This window comes from Mustela nivalis (assembly GCF_964662115.1).
Source record: "Mustela nivalis genome assembly, chromosome: X".
Lineage (NCBI taxonomy): Eukaryota > Metazoa > Chordata > Mammalia > Carnivora > Mustelidae > Mustela > Mustela nivalis.
The window spans coordinates 54,195,126-54,221,476 of record NC_139040.1 but is presented as its reverse complement, the minus strand read 5'-3'; the positions used below and the strand labels follow the sequence as shown (position 1 = coordinate 54,221,476).

Sequence of the window (26,351 nt, the reverse complement as noted above, 5' to 3'; positions counted from 1 at the left end):
TTTCACTAAGCATGATACGATCTAGTTCCATCCATGTTGTTGCAAATGGCAAGATTTAATTTCTTTTGATGGCTGCATAGTATTTCATTGTGTATATATACCACATCTTCTTGATCCATTCATCTGTTGATGGACATCTAAGTGTAATTTTTTAAAAAGACTTTATTTATTTATTATCAGAGAGAGAGAGAGACAGAGAGCATAAGCAGGCAGAGTGGTAAGCAGAGGCAGAGAGAGAAGCAGGCTCCCTGCTGAGCAAGGACCCCCCCCCCCAATGCAGGACTCGATCCCAGGACCCTGGGATCATGACTTGAGCCGAAGACAGTGTCTTAACTGACGGAACCATCCAGGCATCCCTCTAAGTGTAATTTATCTATCTCAGAGGTCTCACGCAAATCTGCAAAATCCATTTATGATGTCATATAACATATTTACATGTGATGTAACATATTCACAGGTCTCAGTCATTAGGATGTGGAGTGGATATTTTGGGGGCCACTATTTTGCCTATTACTATTCCACCTGATACAATTGTAGACACTGCAAAATGTTAACTTCTACTAGTGAAATAATAAGCCTTAACTCTTGTGCTACAACTTCTGTATTTAAATAAACAACAGTTTTCTTCGTGGAATTAATAAAATTTAGGCCTTTCATGCAAAATCAATGTGAAAATGTACAAGCACATATTTGACAAACTAATTCTTAGTGTTATGATAATTAGAATACAGATGTTGTAATTACATATAATTAGAATATTTAAGAAATTATTACGGATGAATTAAATATTTTATAGGTTAAACATTATCTGTCCCAGCATGTCTATTACCCTCTCACATTTATTGCATATAGGCATAAACACAGCAATTTGGTTTTTCTAGTGATCAAATTGGTTGAATGATTGTGATATATCAACATAATGAATAATTTCAAAGCTTTATAACAATATTTATAATCATGAAAGTCTTGAGAACTGTCACAGTTACTGTAGATATATGTGAAATATATTTTATTTTTATTCTAATTCATATTTAAAATTATAAAAATCTAAATGATACTAAGCAATTGATATATACAGGTTTTAGTGTTAATTTGGGAAACCTATCATTGTGTCCTGGTACTACCAAAGCATTTTGCTGGCAGAATTCAGCGTAAATTCCTAAAGTCTGATAGAGTTCATGTGTATTGTTTCTATAATTTTTATTTGTGCCAAAACACTCAATATGTACCAGATGGCACTATTTGTGAGTTTTATTCCTAAGTTCTCAAATGTTTACTTTTGGAAGATCTTCTTAGAGAGTAAGATCACTCTCCAGGCTTTGGCATATACTTTATATAAATATAAGAGTTTACAATAACAATAATCTTCATTGCACACCTATATTCATAATTCTTTATGAATTTTCTAGGAAAGGAAATGGAAACTAAACTTTCTTGAACCTCTTACGTATATCCAGTATGGTACTGAGCCCTTTCACGTTCTCTTATTGGCCTTCATAATATCTCATTAATTTTATAAGAACAAAAAAATGTGCATTTGTCTGAAGATACAAGTTTAAGACCAAGTATCATGAGCATACATGCTTTTGGGATAAGTGAAAGGTCAAAATTTCAAATGTTATGGACTCAACCAACCTGAAAAACTTGGTGAACAGATGAAATTCCCTATTGTGTTTACTTTTGTGTCAGGAACGGATCCCAGAGAGTCTTTCTCCTGCCCCCTCTCTGGAAGAGAATCATAATCCTGAAAGTCAGATTTCCTCCCACCCCAGCAGCAGTGTGTCCAGCTCTCCCTCTCACATGGATCACCATTCAGAGAGAATGGGTAAGTATCTCATCTAAAACAAGAAATTAAAAGATATTCTTTTGGGAATTTCTTCATTAGTCAATGGAAGTGGGAGAAAGAACGTGGAGGAGTTGATGCCTCCTTAATAAAAATGACTTTTTAAAGTGGTCTTTTTTTTATTATTATTATTGCTGAAGCAATATGAACAGCAAATGAAACTTGAAGTGTTAGAAGTTTCTTCTCTGGAAGGGTCTTCATTCACTGTGTCACAGTGAATGAAGAGAACAATATGATGGGATCTTTGAAGAGTATATGTTAGTTCAACATATTGGTATTTAAGAGTTCATGTGATATAATACATATGCTATATACACAGGATCTTTGAGTAATGAAAATTAAAATATCTTTTACACAGTTGATCATTTAAGAGTGATGGAAAAGTAAATCAAGACACAATTTTCTGGGGCACCTGTGTGGCTCAGTGGGTTAAGCCTCTGCCTTTGGCTCAGGTGATGATCTCAGGGTCCTGAGATCGAGCCCTGCATCAGGCTCTCTGCTCAGCAGGGAGCCTGCTTCTCCTTCTCTCTCTGCCTGTCTCTCTGCCTACTTGTGATAGCTCTCTGTCAAATAAATTTTAAAAAAATCTTAAAAAAAAAGATACAATTTGCCACAATCTCAAAAATATTTAACATGTTTTTCCTTTTAAAAAAAAAATATCTTGGAAGTCTTACACCATAGACACTATCCCAGAAATACTAAAACAGTATTGTCAGTGATGTAGTATGTTGGAGACTTGAATCTAGCCATAGTTCTGGAACTGAGTAGCTATGAGACCATGGGTATGTCACTTAATCATCATGAGTTTCTTTATTTTATAAATGGAAATAATTACTGCCATGCCTAATGCACTGGATTTTTGTGAGTTCAAATGAAATAATTAGTGGAAAAACTCTTGGGAAGTTTAAAGTACTCAGGAAGTGTGAAGGATGACCACTATTTTTTTCTTTGTAGATTTACCTTGATTGTTTATCATCCCTTGATGTCTGATTTTCCTTAGGTAAACAGGTATTATCGAGTGCATTCAGTTATAACAATTCTCATTTTGTATATAATAATTATGAACCAAATGAGACAGGTAAAATATTTATTAATCTTTTGTATCTATACAATCCAATTTCCTAAATATCTATTTCCTTTAGGAAAAAATATTTCTTTTTTTTTAAGATTCAGTTTGTTTATATGAGAGAGAGAAAGTGAAAGAGAGCATGAGAGGGGAAAAGATCAGAGGAAGAAGGAGACTCCCCATGGAGCTGAGAGCCCAGTGTGGGACTTGATCCTGGGACTCTGGGATCATGACCTGAGGTGAAGGCATTTGCTTAACCAACTGAGCCACCCAGGAATCCAGGAAAAATGATTTCCCTTCCTGTTTTAGTCTTACTCTGTAAAGACATTCTTTATATGAAATCTAAGGTTTTATAGTTCATAACAGCAATTGCTTTAAGCCATTCCAAAATTATGTTTTTTATTTGTTTGTTTGTTTGTTTGTTTGTGGGTAGGAGAGGAATTTGAGGGATTTGCAGAGGTGTTAGTTTCTGAATTTGTGCTGGGGAAGGGTGAAGTTTATTTCTACCTTTTAGAATTTTATCCAGGTTTTATTTAGCCTGTGAATATTATATATTGTTTGTGGCTCATAGTAAGACCAAAGAGTCTCAAATCTGGCTTCTCAGTATAATCACTTATGGAGCATTTACAAATTTGGATGCCCAGGTTACATGCTCAGAGTCTGATTTACCTAGTCTGGAATAGAGCCTGTTTTGTTTTGATTTTCAGTGTCTCCTCACGAGATTCTAACCTGCAGCCAGAGTTAAGAACCACTGAGCTAGAACTTGAGGCTAGTGGCTCTAAGGGAGTACGTTTAATTCCTGGAAGAGGTGATGGTTTTCTAGCTTTACTTTATTACAGCTTTTGGACACAGATTACCTGGTTGTAACAAAACTGTGTGCAACTGATTTAAGGGAGTCTGTGAAGCAGATATAGCCAGATGACCACTAATGAATTAAGAAACAAAAACACTCATTATTATGTCAGGATAATCTTTATATTGATGAGGGGTCAGGGAGAGAAATGAGAGAGAGAATTATTTATTAGGGGCTGGCTAAGAGCAGAACACATAAGGAAATATGCTATATGATAGATATACTGAAAGAGAATGGTTTCTTACCCTTAGAAGTAAAGTCAAATACTTCTAAAGCAATGTAATATCCTAAAAAATATATTAACCACATAAAATATTTCTAATTCCACAGGCAGTAACTAGGCTGTCTATGCACATTCGCAGGTGTCTTGAGCATAATAGTGAAATTGTCTATAAATGAAAAAAAAAGTTTGAGGATTTGTGGGTTAAAATGGCCATATTATATTTATAGAGCAATACAATTATTTTAAGATTTTATGTATTTATTTGAGGATGAGAGACAAGCATGGAGGAGAGGGAGAAGAAAGCTCCCCACTGAGTAGGGAGACTGACATGGGGTTCTATCCCAGGACCCTGGGATCAAGACCGGAGCCAAAGGCAGATGCTTAACCAAGTGAGCCTAGCAACAAAATATTTTAATAAAATATAACAAAAGAGAATTAAATGATAAACTATGAAAATTGGCATGTTTTTCCTCTTTCAATATAAATGTTTTCTGAAAAAGCCTTTATATAATTAATTACCAGAAAGTTATCCTTTACCTATTAATTTTGCTCTATGTCTTTATAAAAAAATTATATAAAATGAGTTAAATCTGTAATTATTTTAACTCATTAAATTAAGAGACAAATTCTTTCTAGAAACATTTTGGGAACTAGATTATAATTATGCAGGTAAATAGCTAATTTGCATATGAGTTTTAGAAAAGCAAATATTTAAAATGATTTAAAGAAAATATGTGGGCAATTACATATGCACTGTATATTAATTCCACTTTAAAAATTCACATGACTGGGACACCTGGGCGACTCAGTCTGTTAAGCATCTGCTTTTAGCTCGGGTCATGATCTCTGGGTCCTGGGATGATGACCTGCATCAAGCTCTCTGCTCAGCAGAGTCTGCTTCTCTCTCTCCCTCTGCCTGCCTCTCTGTCTACTCATGCTCTCTCTCTCTCTCTAGCAAATAAATAAATAAAATATTTTAAAAAATAAAAACTCACATGATTGAGCAGCTTCTTGGTTTTTAAATTACATAATCATCAAATCAACATAAATGATTCCACTGTTTCAGAAATGGGGATGTATACAATTCATGTTAGTTGTTATTGGAGTAAGAGATCTATTTATATAATATTTTCTACCTTTCCTTTGGGTATTTTGCAAGGAAGTTACTCAGTTTTGTGTTTCATTTATAGCTATGATGCCCAACAATAGAGAGGAACTTATTGTTGATCAGAATAATGGACCAACAATCAAAAAACTCCAAAGGGATGATAAAGGTAATATGATTTTTGCTTATTTGATGGACATATCAATATTAGATAGCAACTGAATTAATATTCCAGTGCTGTATATTACATCTACGTATTCTAAACAGAATATATTTATACTGGCTTCAGATAAATTCTTTTAGTAGTAAAAAAAAATGTGTTTGCCTGCAGCTTGTTTATTTAATATTAATAAATTATATATCAGCCTGAAGTTTTTCTTTGCTTGTGATTGGAAACTACACTTTAAGGCCTTTTATAATGCCTGATCAGAAACATCTGACTCTTAAGTTATTATGTATGCACTTTGTTAACTAAGTTTAAGTGACTCACCATTTGATAGTTATATGTGAAAAAAACATGTTGCTGTCATGGAGAAAAGATGTTCCCCCAACAATCAAAAGAGATTTTTAAAATATATGCTTATCTGGACATTTCAAAGGAAAGCCTAGCAAGTTACTCCAACCAAGTATTCACCTGAGTGTTGATAGATATGATACCAATCTAGCTTTTGATCCACTGAGGTACATGTATCATTTCTGCACAGTGTTCAGTTTTCTCTTAGAATATCATTTTAAAGAAGGTAGGGAGAGTAAGAATTTCAAAGTCATGCTATCTTGATATAAAAACTGAGTATAATTTTGTTTAAAAAGCTAAAGGATAAGAAAAAAAGAAAACATACTGGCATATGTTATAGGCTATACATTATGTCTGTCATTGTGAATTAAACAGTAACTCTAAGCTAAAAAGCATAAGCTAACATGAAATTTATCAGATCACCAAATGGCCTGTTTGTACTTCAGCATAGGGTATATTTTTCTATTTCTACTAGTCACAATATATAGAAAAAATGACTTCATGACCCGAAGAGTTAATGGAGAGATTTTTTCTTTCTTCTGTAGACTGAACTTCTCCCTAATTACATAGATGAGCATTTTAATTAGAATTTGGAATAATGTATGATTTTAATTTCATTGATCTATGGTTGGTTTCCTTGCCACATGTTTAGTCATTTCTTACCCAAACGCTAAAAGGCTATACCCTCTGGGGCTCCAAGATGTAAACGATTGATTTAAGAACACTTGCTAGAATAGAAGAAGCCAGTTTTAATATATTAAAATACCCAAGCTCTTATACAGGTAATGGTATTCTAGTTAAAGCTGAAATTTCAACCCAGCAACAATTTGTTCCTGAGACCTCTTTATCATGAAGTCATGACTATTTGAAGGACAGTGTGGTAGTAAAACAACTTTTCTAGGAAAATTTCCAGCTGCACATGATATATGTGATTCTATCAGAACTGCAAAACCCATAAGTCAAAATGGCATTTAGGGCTGGCCTGTGTGTTGCAGTGCTCAAGTACACAGTACTGTGTCTTATGAAAAATAAGCTTGTTGGGGCATCTGGGTGGCTCAGTGGGTTAAGCCTCTGCCTTCGGCTCAGGTCATGACCTCGGTCCTGGGATCAAGCCCTGCATCCGGATCTCTGCTCAGCAGGGAGCCTGCTACTCCCCCCCTCTCTCTGCCTGCCTCTCTGCTTACTTGCAATCTCTGTCAAATAAATAAATAAAATATTTCTAAAGAATCATGGGGAGAAAGCCATGAGTTCTGTCAACAGATGAATGGATAAAGAAGTGATATATATATACACAATGGAATACTATGCAGCCATCAAAGGAAATGAAATCTTGCCATTTGAGACAACGTAGATGGAACTAGAGGGTATCATGCTTAGCAAAATAAGTCAATCGGAGAAAGACAATTATCATATGATCTCCCTGATATGAGGAAGTGGAGATGCGACATGGGAGTGTTAAGGGGGTAAGAGAAGAATAAATGAAACAAGATGGGATTGGGAGGGAGACAAACCATAAGTGACTCTTAATCTCACAAAACAAACTGAGGGTTGCTGGGAGGAGGGGGGTTGGGAGAGGGGGGGTTATGGACATTGGGGAGGGTATGTGCTATGGTGAGTGCTGTGAAGTATGTAATCCTGGCGATACACAGACCTGTACCCCTGGGGATAAAAATATATTATATGTCTAAAAAAAAAGTATAGATAAGAAAAAATGCAAGAAAAATAAATAAATAAATAAAATCTTTAAAAAAAATAGCTGGAATGCTAGTATAAATGTACAATAACTGTTTTTCATAAAATACACAATAGTATGTACTGATATTTCTGAATCTCTTGCTTTGGGAATGACAGTTTTACTCATTTCAATCAAATAGATTAGTCACACATTCTGATGAGGTTATTGATAGGAGTGGCATATTAAACTGTACCTAGGTTATAGTGGAAAACTTTCCTTTAAATGTGACATTTGATGTCAAATCCTACCAGTTATATATGTGATATTAAGATAAAATATATTTTCTTCAATAAATCTGAGTTATTAAAAGGAAGTAAAGTTAAAGTCTCAACATCATCAAATATGACAAGTAAGCAGTTAGTACACTTGTGGCAAACCTATGTTTTCACATCTGTTTTGAGTAATAGCATCATTATTTCTTAAATGATTTATAGCTCTGGAAATTATAAAATTCCACCTTTGCTATTATGTGGAAACTTTAGAAAAATGAAGAATTACCTTTCAAGTAATACTGGGTGATAGAACAATACATGCCTCGATAATTTACATTTCTCCTTGAATTTTCATATGCAGACATTTCCACCTCTCTATAGTCTGGGATTTCCTGACAGTGATTTCCATTTAGACTCTGTACAAAGTGACTTACTGAATTGGTATTTTAGTTTTGACTCAAGTATTTTGACTAAACAGATCAGTTAAGAGAAACCTTTGATTTTATTTTTCCACAGACCTTGTCAAACAAATTGACAAATAAATAAAATATTAGGGGAAAAAAAGAATTCCAGAACTGATTGTTAAAAACCATGTAACACATGCAATTTAATTTTTCAAAGAGAAAGAATAAGCAGAGGGAGCAGCAGGCAGAGAGAGAAGCAGACTCCCCACTGAGTGGTGAGCCTCACACAGGGCTTGATCCCAGGACCCTGGGATCATAACCTCAGCCAAAGGCAGATGCTTAACCAAATGTGTCACACAGGCACCCCAGTTCTGGAATTCCTTAGAGTAGAGCAGTTGTGACTATTCACTGTAGTTTAAACCATGTGGAAGCAAAGGCATAGAGCAAGATCATCTTCACATGCCAGCCAGTGGTCTCTCAAGACACTAGCATGAATAGAGGCTACCGATATTTTGAATTTTGTACTTGTATTTGCATGTGTACTTGAATTTGTTTATTGGTAACTTTACATGTATAAGAAGCATTGATGATCAAGTCTGGAATTCTACAGGAACAGTGAAAAAATAAATTTAACAACTAGCCCAAGACTTGAGTCCACTAAACCATTACAGTATAAATCAGTCCACAGGATACAGATGAAAAGCAATAATTTTAACTTCCTTTGATTGTAAGAATCTAAAGTATATCTCATCTAAAATTAAAGTATTATCATGTTTGTTTTTTATACAAATGGACTAATTTCAGTTTAGAGCAGAATTTGGGCTATATGTTGACACCAATAATTTAAATGTTCTCTATTCAATCAAATGATTTGTTCTTTCTATTTCTTTTTTTTTAGTTGTTATTTATTTATTTATTTTGTTTTTGTGTGTGTGTTCCAAAGTTCATTGCTTATGTACCATACCCAGTGGTACCATACCCAGTGCTCCATGCAATATGTGCCCTCCTTAATACCCATCACCAAGCTCACCCAACCCTTCACCCTCCTCACTTCCAAAACCCTCAGTTTGTTTCTCAGAGTCCCCAGTCTCTCATTGTTCATCTCCCCCTCTGATTTCCCCCAACTCACTTCTCTCCAACCCCCAATGTCATCTGTGTTATTCCTTATGCTCCACAAATAATTGAAACCATATGATAATTGACTCTCTCTGCTTGACTTATTTCTCTCAGCATAATCTCCTCCAGTCCTGTCCATGTTGCTACAAAAGTTGGGTATTCATCCTTTCTGATGGAATCATAATATTTCATTATATATATGGACAACTTCTTCTTTATCCATTCATCTGTTGAAGGGCGTCTTGGCTCTTTACACAGTTTGGCGATTGTGGCCATTGCTACTATGAACATTGGGGTACAGATGACCCTTCTTTTCACTACATCTGTATATTTGGGGTAAATACCCAGATGAGCAATTGCAGGGTCATACGAAAGCTCTATTTTTAATTTCTTAAGGAGTCTCCACACAGTTTTCCAAAGTGGCTGCACCAACTTGCATTCCTACCAACAGTGAAAGAGGGTTCCCTTTTCTCTACATCCTCTCCAATAGTTGTTGTTTACTGTTTTCTTGCTTTTGAACATTCTAACTGGTGTAAGGGGGTATCTCAATATCCATGCACTCGTGGGTGTGTGTGTGTGTGTGCGCGCGCACGTTTAAGATTTTATTTATTTGACAGACAGAGATCACAAGTAGGCAGAGAGGCAGGCAGAGAGAGGAAGGGAAGAAGGCTCCCTGTCGAGCAGAGAGCCCGATGTGGGGCTCGATTTCAGGACCCTGGGATTATGACCTGAACAGAAGGCAAGGACTTTAACCCACTGAGCTACCCAGGTGCCCCTCTCAATGTGGGAGATTTAAAAATTAGCCATCAGGGAGAAGTGTCTGTTCATGTCTTTTGCCCATTTTTTGACGTAAATATCTGTTTTGTGTGTGTTGAGTTTGAGGAGTTCTTTATAGATCTTGGATATCAGCCCTTTGTCTGTACTGTCATTTGCGAATATTTTCTCCCATTCCATGGGTTGCCTCTTTGTTTTGTTGACTGTTTCCTTTGCTGTACAGAAGCTTTTCATCATGACAAAGCCTGAAAAGTTCATTTTAGCTTTTGTTTCCCTTGCCTTTGGGGACATGTCTTGGAAAAAGTTGCTGTGGCCAATGTTGAAGAGGTTACTGCCTATATTCTCCTCTAGGATTTTGATAGAACTGTGCCTCATGTTGAGGTCATTTATCCATTTTGGGTTTATCTTTGTGTATGGTGTAAGAAAATGGGACATAGGGCGCCTGGGTGGCTCAGTGGGTTAAGCTGCTGCCTTGGCTCAGGTCATGATCTAAGGGTCCTGGGATCGAGTCCCGCATCGGGCTCTCTGCTCAGCAGGAAGCCTGCTTCCTCTTCTCTCTCTCTGCCTGCCTCTCTGCCTACTTGTAATCTCTCTGTCAAATAAATAAATAAAATCTTTAAAAAAAAAAAAGAAAATGGGACATAGCTGTCCCATTTTCCCAGCACCATTTATTGAAGAGACTATCTTTTTTCCGTTTTATATTTTTTCATTCTTTGTGGAAGATTATTTGACCATAGAGTTGAGGGTCCATATCTGGGCTCTCTACTCAGTTCCACTGGCCTATTTGTCTGTTTTTGTGCCAGTACCATGCTGTCTTGGTGGTCACAGCTTTGTAGTAAAGCATGAAATCAAGCAACAGGATACACCTAGCTTTGTTTTTCTTTTTCAACATTTCTTTAGCAATTCAGGGTCTCTTCTGATTCCACTCAAATTTTAGGATTGTTTGAAAAATGCCAGTAGAATTTTTATCAGGATGGCATTGAAAGTGTAGATTGCTCTAGACAGTATAGACAATTTAACAATGTTTATTCTTCCAATTCATGAGCATGGAATGCTCTTCCATCTTTTTGTACCTTCAGTTTCTTTCATGAGTGTTCTGTACAGATCCTCAAGTACAGAACCTTTACCTCTTTGGTTAGGTTTATTCCCAGGTATCTTACATCTTGGTGCTATAGTAAATGGAATCCATTCTCTAATTTCCCTTTCTGTGTTTTCATTGTTAATGTATAGGAAAGCAACTGATTTCTGTAGATTGATTTTGTATCCTGCCACATTACTGTATTGCTGTATGAGTTCTCATAGTTTGTGGGTGGGCTCTTTTGGGTTTTCCATATAAAGAATCATGTCATCTGCAAAGAGAGATAGTTTGAGTTCTTCTTTTTCCAATTTGAATACCTTTATTTATTTTTGTTGTATGATTGCTGTTGCTAGGACTTCTAGTACTATGTTGAACAGCATTGGCAAGAGTGGATATCCTTGTCGTGTTCCTGATCTCAAAGGGGAAGGCTGTCAGCTTTTCCCCATTGAGATGAGATTTGCTGTGGGTTTTTTTTAATAGAAAGATTTTATGCATTTGAGGAATGTTCCCTCTATCCCTATACTTTGAAGGGTTTTAATCAGAAACTGAAGCTGTATCTTCTCAAAATTTTTTTTTTGTTTTTCTGCATCTTTTGAGAGGGCCATATGGTTCTTCTCTCTTCTCTTACTGAATTGCTCTATCACGTTGATTAATTTGCAAATGTTGAACCATCCTTGCATCCCAGGCATAAATTCTTCCTGGTCATGGTGGATAATCATTTTAGTGTACTTTTGGATCCTATTAGCTAGGATGTTGTTGAGAATCTTGGCTTCAATATTCATCAGGGGTATTGGTCTGAAATTTTGGAAGTTTTGGTGAGATCCTTGCCTGGTTAGGGTATCAGGGTAATGTTGGATTCATAAAAAGTTCTGTAAGTTTTCCTTCTCTTTCTATTTTTTTGAAACAGCTTTAGGAGAATAAGTATTATTTCTTCTTTTAATGTTTGGTAGAATTTTCCAAGGAATCCGTCAGGACTTGGTCTCTTGTTTTTTAGGAGGCTTTTGATCACTGCTTCGGTCCCGTTACTAGATATAGGTCTATTCAGGTTGTCAATTTCTTCCTGATTCAGTTTTGGAAGTTATTACTTTTCCAGGAATACATCCATTTTGTCTAGGTTGCTTAACTTATTTGCATAAAACTGTTGATAATAATTTCTTTTTTTTCTATTTTTTTAAAAAAATACCCCAGGGGTACGGGTCTGTGAATCGCCAGGTTTACACACTTCACAGCACTCACCAAAGCACGTACCCTCCCCAATGACCATAACCCCACCCCCCATCTCCCAACCCCCCTCCCCCCAGCAACCCTCAGTTTATTTTGTGAGATTGAGAGTCACTTATGGTTTGACTCCCTCCCAATCCCATCTTGTTTCATTGATTCTTCTCCTACCCACTTAAGCCCCCATGTTGCATCACCACTTCCTCATATCAGGGAGATCATATGATAGTTGTCTTTCTCCGCTTGACTTATTTAGCTAAGCATGATACACTCTAGTTCCATCCATGTTATCGCAAATGGCAAGATTTCATTTCTTTTGATGGCTGCATAGTATTCCATTGTGTATATATACCACTTCTTCTTGATCTATTCATCTGTTGATGGACATCTAGGTTCTTTCCATAGTTTGGCTATTGTGGACATTGCTGCTATAAACATTCGGGTGCATGTGCCCCTTTGGATCACTACGTTTGTATCTTTAGGGTAAATGCCCAGTAGTGCAATTGCTGGGTCATAGGGCAGTTCTATTTTCAACATTTTGAGGAACCTCCATGCTGTTTTCCAGAGTGGTTGCACCAGCTTGCATTCCCACCAACAGTCTAAGAGGGTTCCCCTTTCTCCGCATCCTCGCCAGCATCTGTCACTTCCTGACTTGTTAATTTTAGCCATTCTGACTGGTGTGAGGTGATATCTCATTGTGGTTTTGATTTGTATTTCCCTGATGCCGAGTGATATGGAGCACTTTTTCATGTGTCTGTTGGCCATCTAGATGTCTTTGCAGAAATGTCTAGCAGTTTTGGAGTGGAGTCTTTTGGGTTTTCCACATATAGTATCATATCATCTGTGAAGAGTGATAATTTGACTTCTTCTTGGCAGATTTGGATGCCTTTAATTTCCTTTTGTTGTCTGATTGCTGAGGCTAGGACCTCTAGTACTATGTTGAATATCAGTGGTGATAATGGATATCCCTGTGGTGTTCCTGACCTTAGCGGAAAAGCTTTCAGTTTTTTTCCATTAAGAATGATATTTGCAGTGGGTTTTTCATAGATGGCTTTGATGATAATGAGGTATGTGCCCTCTATCCCTACACTTTGAAGAGTTTTGATCAGGAAAGGATGCTGTACTTTGTAAAATGATTTTTCAGCATCTATTGAGAGTATCATATGGTTCTTGTTCTTTCTTTTATTGATGTGTTGTATCACATTGACTGATTTGCGGATGTTGAACCAACCTTGCAGCCCTGGAATAAATCCCACTTGGTCGTGGTGAATAATCCTTTTAATGTACTGTTGAATCCTATTGGCTAGTATTTTGTTGAGTATTTTCGCATCTGTGTTCATCAAGGATATTGGTCTATAGCTTTCTTTTTTGATGGGATCCTTGTCTGGTTTTGGGATCAAGGTGATGCTGGCCTCATAAAATGAGTTTGGAAGTGTTCCTTCCATTTCTATTTTTTGGAACAGTTTCAGGAGAATAGGAATTAGTTCTTCTTTAAATGTTTGGTAGAATTCCCCTGGGAAGCCGTCTGTCCCTGGGCATTTGTTTGGAGATTTTTAATGACTGTTTCAAACTCCTTACTGGTTATGGGTCTGTTCAGGCTTTCTATTTCTTCCTGGTTCAGTTGTGGTAGTTTATATGTTTCTAGGAATGCATCCATTTCTTCCAGATTGTCAAATTTATTGCCGTAGAGTTGCTCATAGGATGTTCTTATAATAGTTTGTATTTCTTTGGTGTTAGTTGTAATCTCTCCTCTTTCATTCATGATTTTATTTATTTGGGTCCTTTCTCTTTTCTTTTTGATAAGTCTGGCCAGGGGTTTATCAATTTTATTAATTCTTTCAAAGAACCAGCTCCTAGTTTTGTTGATTTCTTCTATTGTTTTTTTTTTTTTCTATTTCATTGATTTCTGCTCTGATCTTTATGATTTCTCTTCTTTTCCTGGGTGTAGGGTTTCTTTCTTGTTCTTTCTCCAGCTCCTTTAGGTGTAGTGTTAGGTTGTGTACTTGAGACCTTTCTTGTTTCTTGAGAAAGGCTTGTACCGCTATATATTTTTCTCTCAGGACTGCCTTTATTGTGTCCCACAGATTTTGAACTGCTGTATTTTCATTATCATTTGTTTCCATGATTTTTTTCAATTCTTCTTTAACTTCCCGGTTGACCCATTCATTCTTTAGAAGGATGCTGTTTAGTCTCCATGTATTTGGGTTCTTTCCAAACTTCCTCTTGTGGTTGAGTTCCAGCTTCAGGGCTTTGTGGTCTGAAAATATGCAGGGAATGATCCCAATCTTTTGATACCGGTTGAGTCCTGATTTAGGACCGAGGATGTGAACTCTTCTGGAGAATGTTCCATGTGCACTAGAGAAGAATGTGTATTCTGTTGCTTTGGGATGAAATGTTCTGAATATATCTGTGATGTCCATTTGGTCCAGTGTGTCATTTAAGGTCTTTATTTCTTTGTTGATCTTTTGCTTGGATGATCTGTCCATTTCAGTGAGGGGAGTGTTAAAGTCCACTACAATTATTGTATTATTGTTGATGTGTTTCTTTGTATTTTGTTATTAATTGGTTTATATAGTTGGCTGCTCCCACGTTGGGGGCATAGATATTTAAAATTGTTAGATCTTCTTGTTGGACAGACCCTTTGAGAATGATAAAGTGTCCTTCCTCATCTCTTATATACTTTGGCTTAAAATCTAATTGATCTGATATAAGGATTGCCACTCCTGCTTTCTTCTGATATCCATTAGCATGGTAAATTCTTTTCTACCCCCTCACTATAAATCTAGAGGTCTCTTCGGGCTTAAAATGAGTTTCTCTTAGGCAACATATAGATGGGTTTTGGTTTTTTATCCATTCTGATACCCTGTGTCTTTTGATTGGGGTATTTAGCCCATTAATATTCAGGGTAACTATTGAGAGATATGAATTTAGTGCCATTGTATTGCCTGTAAGGTGACTGTTACTGTATATTTTCTCTGCTCCTTTCTGATCTACAACTTGTAGGCTCTCTATTTGCTTAGAGGACCCCTTTCAAGATTTCCTGTAGAGCTGGTTTGGTGTTTGCAAATTCTTTCAGTTTTTGTTTGTCCTGGAAGCTTTTAATCTCCTTCTATTTTCAATGATATCCTAGCTGGATATAGTATTCTTGGCTGCATGTTTTTCTTGTTTAGTGCTTTGAAAATATCATGCCAGCTCATTCTGGCCTGCCAGGTTTCTGTGGATAAGTCAGCTGCCAATCTAGTATTTTTACCATTGTATGTTACAGACTTCTTTTCCCAGGCTGCTTTCAGGATTTTCTCTTTGTCACTAAGAATTGTAAATTTTACTATTAGGTTATGGGGTGTGGGCCTATTTTTATTGGTTTTGAGGGGTGTTCTCTGAACCTCCTGAATTTTGATGCTTGCTCCTTTTGCCATATTGGGCAAGTTCTCCCCAATAATTATCTCCAGTATACCTTCTGCTCCCCTCTCTCTTTCTTCTTTTTTTGGAATCCCAATTATTCTAAAGTTGTTTCGCCTTATGGTGTCACTTATCTCTCGAATTCTCCCCTCGTGGTCCAGTAGCTGTTTGTCCGTCTTTTGCTCAGCTTCTTTATTCTCTGTCATTTGGTCTTCTATATCGCTAATTCTTTCTTCTGCCTCATTTATCCTAGCTGTGAGAGCCTCCATTTTTGATTGCACCTCATTAGTAGCTTTTTTTATTTCAACTTGGTTAGATTTTAGTTCTTTTATTTCTCCAGAAAGGGTTTTTATATCTCCCGAGAGGGTTTCTCTAATATCTTCCATGCCTTTTTTCGAGCCTGGCTAGAACCTTGAGAATTGTCATTCTGAACTCTAGATCTGACATATTACCAGTGTCTGTATTGATTAGGTCCCTAGCCTTCGGTACTGCCTCTTGTTCTTTTTTTGTGTGTTGATTTTTCCGCCTTGTCATTTTGTCCAGATAATAGTATATGAAGGAGCAAGTAAATACTAAAAGGATGGCAACAACCCCAGGAGAATATGCTTTAACCAAATCAGAAGAGGTCCCAAATCTTGAGTGGGGAGAAAGGGAATAAAAAGAGGTTCAGAAAGAAAGAAAGATAAAAAAAGAATGAAAAAAGAAAAGGAATAAAGAAAATTATAAAAAAGAAAAAATATATATATTAGATAAACTAGTTAAAAACGTTAAAAAAGAAAAGGGTAAAAGTTAAAAAATATTTTATCAGAAGAAGAGAAAAAAAAATAAAACAGAAAAAAAATAAATTAACTGCAAGACTGAAAAATCACAGGTAGAAAGCCATGAGTTCCGTGCTTTGCTTTCTCCTCCTCTGGAATTCTGTTGCTCTCCTTGGTATTGAAACTGCACTCCTTGGTAGGTGAACTTAGTCTTGGCTGGATCTTTTGTAGATCTTCTGGGGGAGGGGCCTTGTGTAGTGATTCTCAAGTGACTTTGCCCCAGGCGGAATTGCACCGCCCTTACCAGGCGCTGGGCTGAGTAATCTGCTCGGCTTTGCTTTCAGGAGCTTTTGTTCCCTGAGCGCTTTCTGTAGAGTTCCAGAGGACGGGAATATAAATGGCGGCCTCCTGGTTTCCAGCCCAGAGGAACTGAGAGCCCGGGGCCCCATTCCTCAGTGCGCCCTCAGAGAACAGCGCCCAGTAACTCCCATCTGCCTGACCCCCGGCCACGCTCTGAGCTCACTGAGCCTGCATCTGGTTCAAGGTACCCCCCAGCTGTGAGCTTACTGTTGGCTCTGTCTCTGTAGCAGGCTTTCCTGTTCCAATACTCGCAAGCTCTGCGACACTCAGACACCCCTGATCCTTCTGTGACCCTGCGGGACCTGAGGCCATGCTGACCCCGCATGGGCTTCGCCCCGGTTTATCCTCTGGAGCGATGTCCTCAGCGGAACAGACTTTTAAAATTCCTGATTTTGTGCTCCGTTGCTCCGCTGCTTGCCAGGAGCCAGCCCCTCCCCCCGGGGTCTAGCTTCCCGTCACTTTGGATTCACTTCTCCGCCAGTCCTATCTTTCAGAAAGTGGTTGTTTTTTCTGTTTCTAGAATTGCTGTTCTTCTCTTCGATCTGCCGATGGATTTTCCGGTGTTTGCAATCTTTAGATAAGCTATCTAGCTATCTAGCTGATCTCAGGCTAGCTGAAGTAGTCTCAGCCTGCTACTTCTCTGCCATCTTGACTCCTCTGATAATAATTTCTAATGAATGTTTCTATTTCCTTAGTGTAGGTTGCTATCTCTACCTTTTCATTCCTAACTTTATTAATTTGGGTCCTCTCTCTTTTCTTTTGGTTTGTTTGGCCAGTGGTTTATCAATCTTATTGATTCTTTCAAAAATCCAGCTTCTCATTTCATCAATGTGTTCTACTGTAGCTCTAGTTTCTATCTCATTGATCTCTGCTCTAATCCTGATTATTTCCTTTCCTGTGTGTGAGGTTGGCTTAAGTTGTTATAGATTTTCCAGTTCTTTAAGGTGTAAAGAGACCTGGTGTATTCTGGATTTTTCTATTTTTTTTGAGTTAGGCATGGATGGCTATGTATTTTCTCCTTAGAACCACCTTTGCCTTATCCCATAGGTTTTGGACCAATGTATCTTCATTCTCATTGGTTTCCATGAATTGTTTAAATTCTTCTTTGATTTCCTGGTTGATCCAAGCATTCTTAAGCAGGGTGGTCGTTTGTTTCCAAGTGTTTGAATTCTTTCCATACCTTTTCTTGTGGTTGAGTTCCAGTTTCAAAGCATTGTGGTCTGAGAATATGCATGGAATAATCTCAATCTTCTGGTATCGGTTGAGCCCTGATTTTGACCCAGTGTAGGGTCTATTCTGGAGAAAGTTCCATGTGAGCTCAAGAAGAATGAGTATTCTGTTTTTTGGGGGTGAAATGATCTTTGTATATCCATGAGGTCTATCTGGTCCAATGTGTCCTTCAAAATTCTTGTTTTTTTATTGATTTTCTGCTTGGGTGATCTGTTTATTACTGACAGCAGCATGTTAAGATCCCCTACTATTAATGTATTCATAGCAATATGACTCTTTATCTTGATTAACAGTCAACTTATGTAGTTGGTTGCTCCTAGGTGCAAACATATTTGCAATTGTTAGATCTTCTTGATGGATAGACCCATTAAGAATGATGTAGTGTCCTTCTTTATCTCTGACTACATTCTTTTTAAAAATCTAATTTATCTCATATGAGAATCCCTACCCCATATTTCTTTTGAGGCCCATTTCCATGAAAGATGCTTCTCCATCCCATCACTTTCAGTCTGGATGTATCTTTAGGTTCCAAATGGGTCTCTTGTAGACAGCAAGTGGACAGGTCCTATTATTTTATCCAATCTTAAATCCTGTGCCATTTATGGAAGCATTTAGGCTGTTAATGGTGAGAGTGATTATTGTAAGTTATATTTTCATTGATATCATGATGCCTGTGAAGTCCTTGTTTCTATAGATTTTCTCTGTAAATTTCTGTTCTATGTCTCTCTTGGATTTCTCCTTTTATGGGACCCCTCTTAATATTTCTTGTAGTGCTGGCTCAGGGGTTACATACTATTTTAAATCTTGCTGGTCTTGGAAGCTCTTTATCTCTCCATCCATTTTGAATGTCAACCTTGTTGGATAACATACTCTTGGATGCATGTTCTTCTCATTTAGTGTCCTGAATTTGTCTTGCCAGCCCTTTCTGACTTGCCATGTTTCTGTGGACAGGTCTGGCATTATTCTGATATATATTCTTCTGTATGTAAGGAATCTCTTCCCCCTAGCTGCCCTCTGGATCTCTTGTCTAAAATTATCATTCACTAGTCTCACAATCAAGTTTCTCATGGCCTTTCTAGAGTTGTTGATCTTGGGGGCTGGTATTTCTCCCTCTAGGACATGAACGCTGGTTCTACTCCCCAGACTGGGGAAATTTTCATCCAGAATTTTTTCAACTATATCTTCTAGTTTTCTTTATTTCTCCACCCCCCAAGAGATCCCAATAATTCTGACATTGGAACTTTTTATGGTGTCATTTATTTCCCTAATTCTGTTCTCATGGTTTCTAAGCTGTTTCTTCCATGCCTTCCCCCATCCCTTTTCTCTACCAGTTTATCCTCTAGATCCCTAATTGTATCTTCTGTCTCAGTTACTGTAGCTGTTAGAGTGTTTAGATTAGATTGGATCTGACTGATAGAATTTTTAACTTCTTTCCAGGCAGCTTTCTCTTTTGTCCTTAGATATTCCGTGTTGTCATTAATGGTTTTCTCCAACCTAGCCATTGCCTGGATAATTCTTACCCTACATTCCATTTCCAACATGCTGGTTATGTACATATCAAATTGTTATGAAGGAGAGGACACAGTCTCTGAATTTTTCCTCTGTTGGGTGTTCCTCCTCCTAGTCATTTTGGTAAGAGGTGGTTGAGGGGATGTGTAGCTGAATATATCAACCACAATCCAGACAAGGTGCACCCTGAATTATTCTCATCAATCAAAATCACCACTAAAAATAAGAAAAAAAGGAGAAAAGAGAGAGAAAGAGAGAGAGAGAGAGAGAGAGAAAAGGAAGAATACCCAGCTAGAATGGGCCCCAAAGGTAAGATTTATAATGTATACAAATATAAACAGACAACCAAAAAGACTGACAAAAGTTAATGACAAGAAAAAGAAAAAAAAACCCAGCTGAAATGAGCCCCAAGGATAAGATTTATATAATATCAGAATAGAAACAAATACACAGAAACACTGACAGATGAAAAGGATGGGTGGGTGGTTATAAATCCTTGATGTGGGTGAGGAATATTATTTTGATTCTTCCTGGGTGTATCTTGATATCTTTGTTAAAGTACTCAACTTTCCAGAGATAAAGGGAGATTAAAATGGTTAATATATAGGGGTAGTATTGATTAGGGAAAGAGGATTACCTTGATGCTTATATCTGCATATGTCAATATTTTTTTTCCATTTTGTTGCTGAGTAGTTGTGTAACCATTAATCCAATGTAGGACATCTGGCTTACAATTGTTCCATGTTATTAATAAAGCTTCTATGAAAATTTATGTATAAGTGCTTATGAAATATAATTTTTATTTCTCTGGGACAAATGCCCAAAAGTACAATTGTTGAGTCACTTAGTAATTGTATGTATAGATTATAACAAACTGACAAGTTGTCATTTAGATTAGCTGGACCATTTTTACACTCCCACCAGCAATATATGAGTGGTCTAAGGTTTCCACATCTTTTGCCAGCATTTTTTCTTGTCTTTTTTTTTTTTTAATTTAGCTATTCTCATAGGTGGGTGTAGTGATATCACTGTGATTTTAATGTGCATTTCTCTAATGGCTAGTTTTGTTGAAACATCTCATCATGTCTTATCCCCATTTTATAACTGCTTTGCTTGTTTTCATGTTGCTGAAATTTGATAGTTATTTATATTTTCTAGATACAAGTCTAGTAGGCAGAGAGAACACCCATCAAAAGCAGGCCAACACAAAGACATATTGTACTAAAATTTACAAAATACGGAGATAAGGCAAAACTCTTAAAAGCATCAAGGGGAAAAAAAAATCCCTAACTTACAAGGGAAGACAAATAAGGCTAGCAGCAGATATTTCCAGAGAAACCTAGAAGGCCAGAAGACAGTGACATAGTATGTTCAATAGGATGAATGGGAAAGATTTGCAGCCAAGAATATTTCATCGAGCAAGACTGTCCTTCAGAATACAAGCAGGGATAGTTTCCCAGACAAACAAAAAAATGAGAGTTTATGACCACTAAACTAGCCCTACAGGAATCGTTAAAGGCAAATCTTTGAGGGGTAAAGAAAAACAAAAAGCAAAGATTGGAAAGAATTAGAGTAAATCTCCATAAATACTGACTTTACAGGTAATATAATAACACTAAATTCGTATCTATCCACAATCAGTATGAATGTAAATGGACTAAATGTACCAGTCAAAAGACATAGAGTATTAGAATAAACAATACTAAAAAGATATAAATATTTATGCCCCCAAATATATAAATCAATTAATAACAGGCATAAATGAACTCACTGATAATAATACAATAATAGGAAGGGATTTTATTTTATTTCTTTAAAGATCTTATTTATTTATTTGACAGACAAAGACCACAAGTAGGCAGAGAGGCAGGCAGAGAGAGGAAGGGAAGCAGCTCCCTGCTGAGCAGAGAGGCTGATGTGGGGCTCGATCCCAGAACCCTGGGATCAGGACCTGAGCCAAAGGCAGAGGCTTTAACCCACTGAGCCACCCAGGTGACCCTAGGAAGGGATTTTAACAGCTCACTTACAGCAGTGGACAGATCATCTAAGCAGAGAATCAACAAGGAAAGAAGACTTTGAATGACTGACTGGATCAAATCACCTTAACAGATGTATTCAGAGCATTTCATCTTAAAACAGCAGAATGCACATTATTTTTGAATTTACATGGGACATTCTCCAGAATAGATCACACACTGGGTCACAAATCAGACCTTAACACAACCACAAAAAAAGAGTGAATTATACCATACTTATATTTGGGCCATAGCGGTATGAAACTTGAATTCAACCAAAAGAAAAATTTGGAAAAACTACAAATATATCCAGGGTAAAGAAGTTCCTACTAAAGAATGAATTGGCTTACCAAGATATTAAGGGAAACAAATTAAAAAGTGCATGGAAACAAATGAAAATGAAAATATGATGGTCTGAAACATTTGGGATGCAGCAAAAGTGGTCCAAAGAGGGAAGTATATAGTAATACAGGCTTCTTTCAGGAAGCAAGAAAAATCTTAAACACACAACATAGCATTTCACCTTAAGAAGCTAGAAAAGCAAAGCAAATGAAGCCTAAAGCCAGCAGAAGAAGGGAAACAATAAAGATTAGAGCAGAAATAAATAGTATGAAAAAACTCCAACAAAACAGATCAGTGAAACTAGGAGTTGGTTCTCTGAAAAAAATAAAATAATATTGATAAAACCCTAGCCAGACTTAGCAAAAGGAAAAGAGAAAGGTTCCAAATAAATAAAATCACAAATGAGAGAGGAAATATCATAACCAATAATACAGAACTACAAACAATTATAAAGGAATATTATGAAAAATTAGATATCAAAATATTTGCCAACTGAAAAGAAATAGATAAATTCCTAGATATGTAAAATATAAAAGCTGAAATAGGAAGAAATACAAAACCTGAACAGATCCATAGCCAGCAAAGAAATTGAATCTAATCACAAATCTCCCAACAAACAAAAATTCAGGGACAGATGGCTTCCCAGAAAAATTCTTTCAAACATTTAAAGAAGAGCTAATACATACACTTCTCTAACAATTGTAAAAAAATAGAAATAAAAAGTAAACTTCCAAAGTTATTCTATGAGGTCAGCATTACACTGATTCTAAAACCAGACAAAGACCCTACTAAAAAGGAAAATTATAGGCCAATATCCCTGAATGAACATGGAAGCAAAAATTCTCAACAAGATACTTGGAAATTTAATCCAACCATACATTAAAAGAATTATTCACAGCATTCAAGTGGGATTTTTTTTTTATCATGAAAAAACTGTATTTAGATTTAGCCAGCTGGACTCAGTTTAGATGATCCCAATTTTGTTGGCAACATCCAAAGCATCATAGTCAGGAGCCAGCCGAATGTGTGCCTTCTTCTCTCCATCAGGCCTGATTAAGGTGTTGACCTTGGCTACATCAATGTCATAGAGCTTCTTCACAGCCTGTTTGATCTGGTGCTTGTTGGCCTTGACATCCACAATGAACACAAGTGTGTTGTTGTCTTCTATTTTCTTCATGGCTGACTCAGTAGTCAGGGGGAACTTGATGATGGCATAATGGTCAAGCTTGTTTCTCCTGGGGGCGCTCTTTCGAGGGTATTTGGGTTGCCTTCGGAGACGCAGTCTTGGGTCCTCGGAACGTAGGTGATGTGCGGATCTTCTTTTTTTTGTGACTGTGGATGCCTTTCAGCACCGCTTTCTTGGCTTTCAAAGCCTTTGCTTTGGCTTCGGCTTTGGGAGGGGCAGGGGCTTCCTTCTTAGCTTTCGAGGCCATCTTCATAAAAGGGATTTCCCTCAAGTGGGATTTATTCCTAGGCAGCAAGGGTGGTTTGATATTCACAAATCAATGTGATACACATAAATAAAAGAAAGGATAAGAACTGTATGATCCTCTCAATGGGTGCAAAATAAGCAATTCACATAGTATGGCATCCATTCTTGATAAAAACCTTCAATAAAATAAGGATAGAGGGAATATAATTCAACATCCTAAAGGTCATATACAAAACAAAACAAAACAACAACAACAACAACAAAAACCAGAATAATATAATCCTCAATGGGGGGGGGGGGAACAGAGCTTTTCCTCAAACAAGACACAGATTTCCACTCTCATCACTGTTATTAAACATAGTAATGGAAGTCCTAGACTCATAATCAAACAACAGAAAGAAATAAAAGGCATCCAAATCAGAAGGAAGAAGTCAAACATTTAGACTCCACCAAAAAGTTACTGGAAATGATATACAGATTTAGAAAAATCTCAGGATACAAAGTCAATGTACAGAAAATGAAACAGCAGAAAGAGAAATTGATGAATCAATCCCATTTACACCAAAACCATAAGATACCTAGGAATAAACCTAACCAAAGAAGTAAAAGATCTGTACTCTGAAAACTGTAAAAAACTTATGAAAGAAAATGGAGATGACACAAAGAAATAGAAAAACATACCATGCTTATGGATTAGAATAAGTATTGTTAAAGTATCTATACTACCCAAAGCAATCTACACATTTAATGTAATCCCTGTCAAAATACCACCAGCATTTTTCACAGAGCTAGAACAAATAATCCTAAATTTTGTATGGAACCACAAAAGTCCCTGAACAGCCAAAGTAGTCCTGAAAACGAAAGGCAAAGTTGGAGACATCAGAATTCTGGACTTCGAGCTATATTACAAAGCTGTGGCCACCAGCTGCAGTTTGGTACTGGAACAAAAACAGAAACAGATCAATAGAACAGAACAGAAAACCCAGTAATGCACCCAGAGCTATATCACCAATTAATCTTTGACAAAGCAGGAAAGAGTACCCAGTGGGAAAAGGACAGTCTTCTCAACAAATGGTGTTGGGAAAACTGGACAGCCATATGTAGAGGAATGAAACTGGACTATTCTTTTACACCATACACAAAGAGAAACTCGGAATGGATGAAATACCTAAATGTGAGACCCAAATTATAAAAATCCTAGAAAAAAAACACAGGCAATAACTTCTCTGACATTTACTGAAGGAAGTTGTTTTCTATATAATTCCCTTATGGCAAGGTAAACAAAAGCAAAAATAAACTATTGGGATTTCTCCTAGATAAAAAGTTCCTGCAGAATGAAGGGAATAATCAACAAAACTAACAGGCTCCCTACAAAACTGGAAACAACTTTTGCAAATGACATATCTGATAAAGGGTTAGTATTCAATACCTATAAAGAACTTACCAAACTCAAGCCAAAAAAAAAAAAATAATAATCTAGTTAAGAAATGGCAGAGGACATGAAAAGGTATTTTTTTTTCCTAAGGAAGGCATACAAATAGCTAACAGACGCATATAAATATGCTCAATATCACTCACCATCAAGGAAATACAAATCAAAACCATGATGAAGGGCCCCTGGGTGGCTTATTTGGTTAAGCATCTGCCTTCAGTTCAGGTCATGATCTCAGGGCCCTGGGATTGGGCCATGGAGGATTGGGCTTAGTAGGGAGTCTTCTTCTCCTTACTTTCCTTCTTTGCATGCTCTCTCAAATAAATACAATCTTAAAAAAAGTGGGGCACCTGGGTGGCTCAGTGGGTTGGGCCTCTGCCTTCAGCTCAGGTCATGATCCCAGGGTCCTGGGATCGAGCCCCGCATCAGGCTCTCTGCTCAGCAGGCAGCCTGCTTCCCCCGCTCTCTCTGCCTGCCTCTCTACTTACTTGTGATCTCTCTCTGTCAAATAAATAAAATCTAAAAAAAAAAAAATGATGAGATACCACCTCATACCTGTCAAAATGACTAAAATTAACCACACAAGACACAGCAGATATTGGCAAGAATGCAGAGAAGAAGGAACCCTCTTACACTGTTGGTGGGAATGCAAGCTGGTGCAGTCACTCTGGGAAACAGTATGAGGTTCCTTATAAAGTTGAAAACAGAACTACCCTAAGACTCAGCAATTGCACTGCTATATTTTTACCCAAAGGATACAAATACTGATTCAAAGGGGCTGCACCCTGATGTACTGCATACATTCACACTGTGTGTGTGTGTGTGTGTGTGTGTGTGTGTGTGTGTTTGGTGGGATATTACTCAACCATAAAAAGGAATGAGATCTTGCCATGTACAATGACATCAATGGAGCTAGGATGATTATGCTAAGTGAAATAAGTCAGTCAGAGAAAGACAAATACCATTTTATTTCACTCATATGTGGAAGTGTGGAAGTTAAGAAACAAAACAGATGAACATAGGGAAAGTAAAAAGAGAGAGAGTGAGATAGAGAGAGAGAGAGAGAGATAAGTAAACCATAATAGACTCTTAACTATAGAGAAGAAACTGAGGGTTTCTGGAGGGGAAGTAGGTGGAGGATGGGCTAAATTGATGATGGGTATTAAGGAGGGTACTTGTGATGATCACTAGGTGTTATATGTAAATGATGAATCACTAATTCTACTCCTGAAACTAATATTACACTACATGTTAACTAGAATTTAAATAAGAACTTGAAACACTCAATGCATAAACTGCTTTTCCTCCAATAAGTAATGGATTATAATCTTCTGGCTACTTTCAGGATTTTCTTTGTCATTAGTTTTAAAGTTTGACTATGATGGTTCTGGTGAAGATTTCTTTGGATGTACATTCTTTTGGGAATTTACTCAGAGTCTTGAATCTTTTGGTTTATCTTCTGAGAAATTTGGGAAATTTCAGATGTTACTTCTTTAGCCTTGCATTTTTTCTTCTTTCCTGAGACCCCAATGAGACAAACGTGGAATTTTTAATATAGTCCCACATACTTTTGTAGCTTGTTTCGCTGTTGTGTGTGTGTGTGTTGTTGTTGTTGTTGTTGTTGTTTGTTTGTTTTGTCTTGTTTTTAAGTGTATTTTCTCCCTCTTTTTCAGATTAGGTAATAAATTCTATTTTTCTCTCTTGAAACCCACTAATTATTTTCTCTAAACTCT

The 26,351-nt window shown here is 37.0% G+C and overlaps 1 protein-coding gene and 1 pseudogene across 6 annotated transcripts in view; one reads left to right on the top strand and one right to left on the bottom strand.

Moving 5' to 3' along the window:
- Positions 1-26,351, top strand: part of DACH2 (dachshund family transcription factor 2) — a 904,655-nt gene that overhangs the window by 773,492 nt on the left and 104,812 nt on the right. For all 5 annotated transcript variants that reach the window (XM_082715963.1, XM_082715964.1, XM_082715965.1 and 2 more), the window contains 2 exons: positions 1,690-1,825; positions 5,176-5,259. In XM_082715963.1, the coding sequence (XP_082572089.1) occupies positions 1,690-1,825; positions 5,176-5,259 (220 nt within the window). The remainder of the gene's footprint in view (positions 1-1,689; positions 1,826-5,175; positions 5,260-26,351) is intronic.
- Positions 22,672-23,193, bottom strand: LOC309855573 (large ribosomal subunit protein uL23 pseudogene; annotated as a pseudogene). Its single transcript has one exon. The product of its transcript is annotated as a large ribosomal subunit protein uL23 pseudogene (transcript).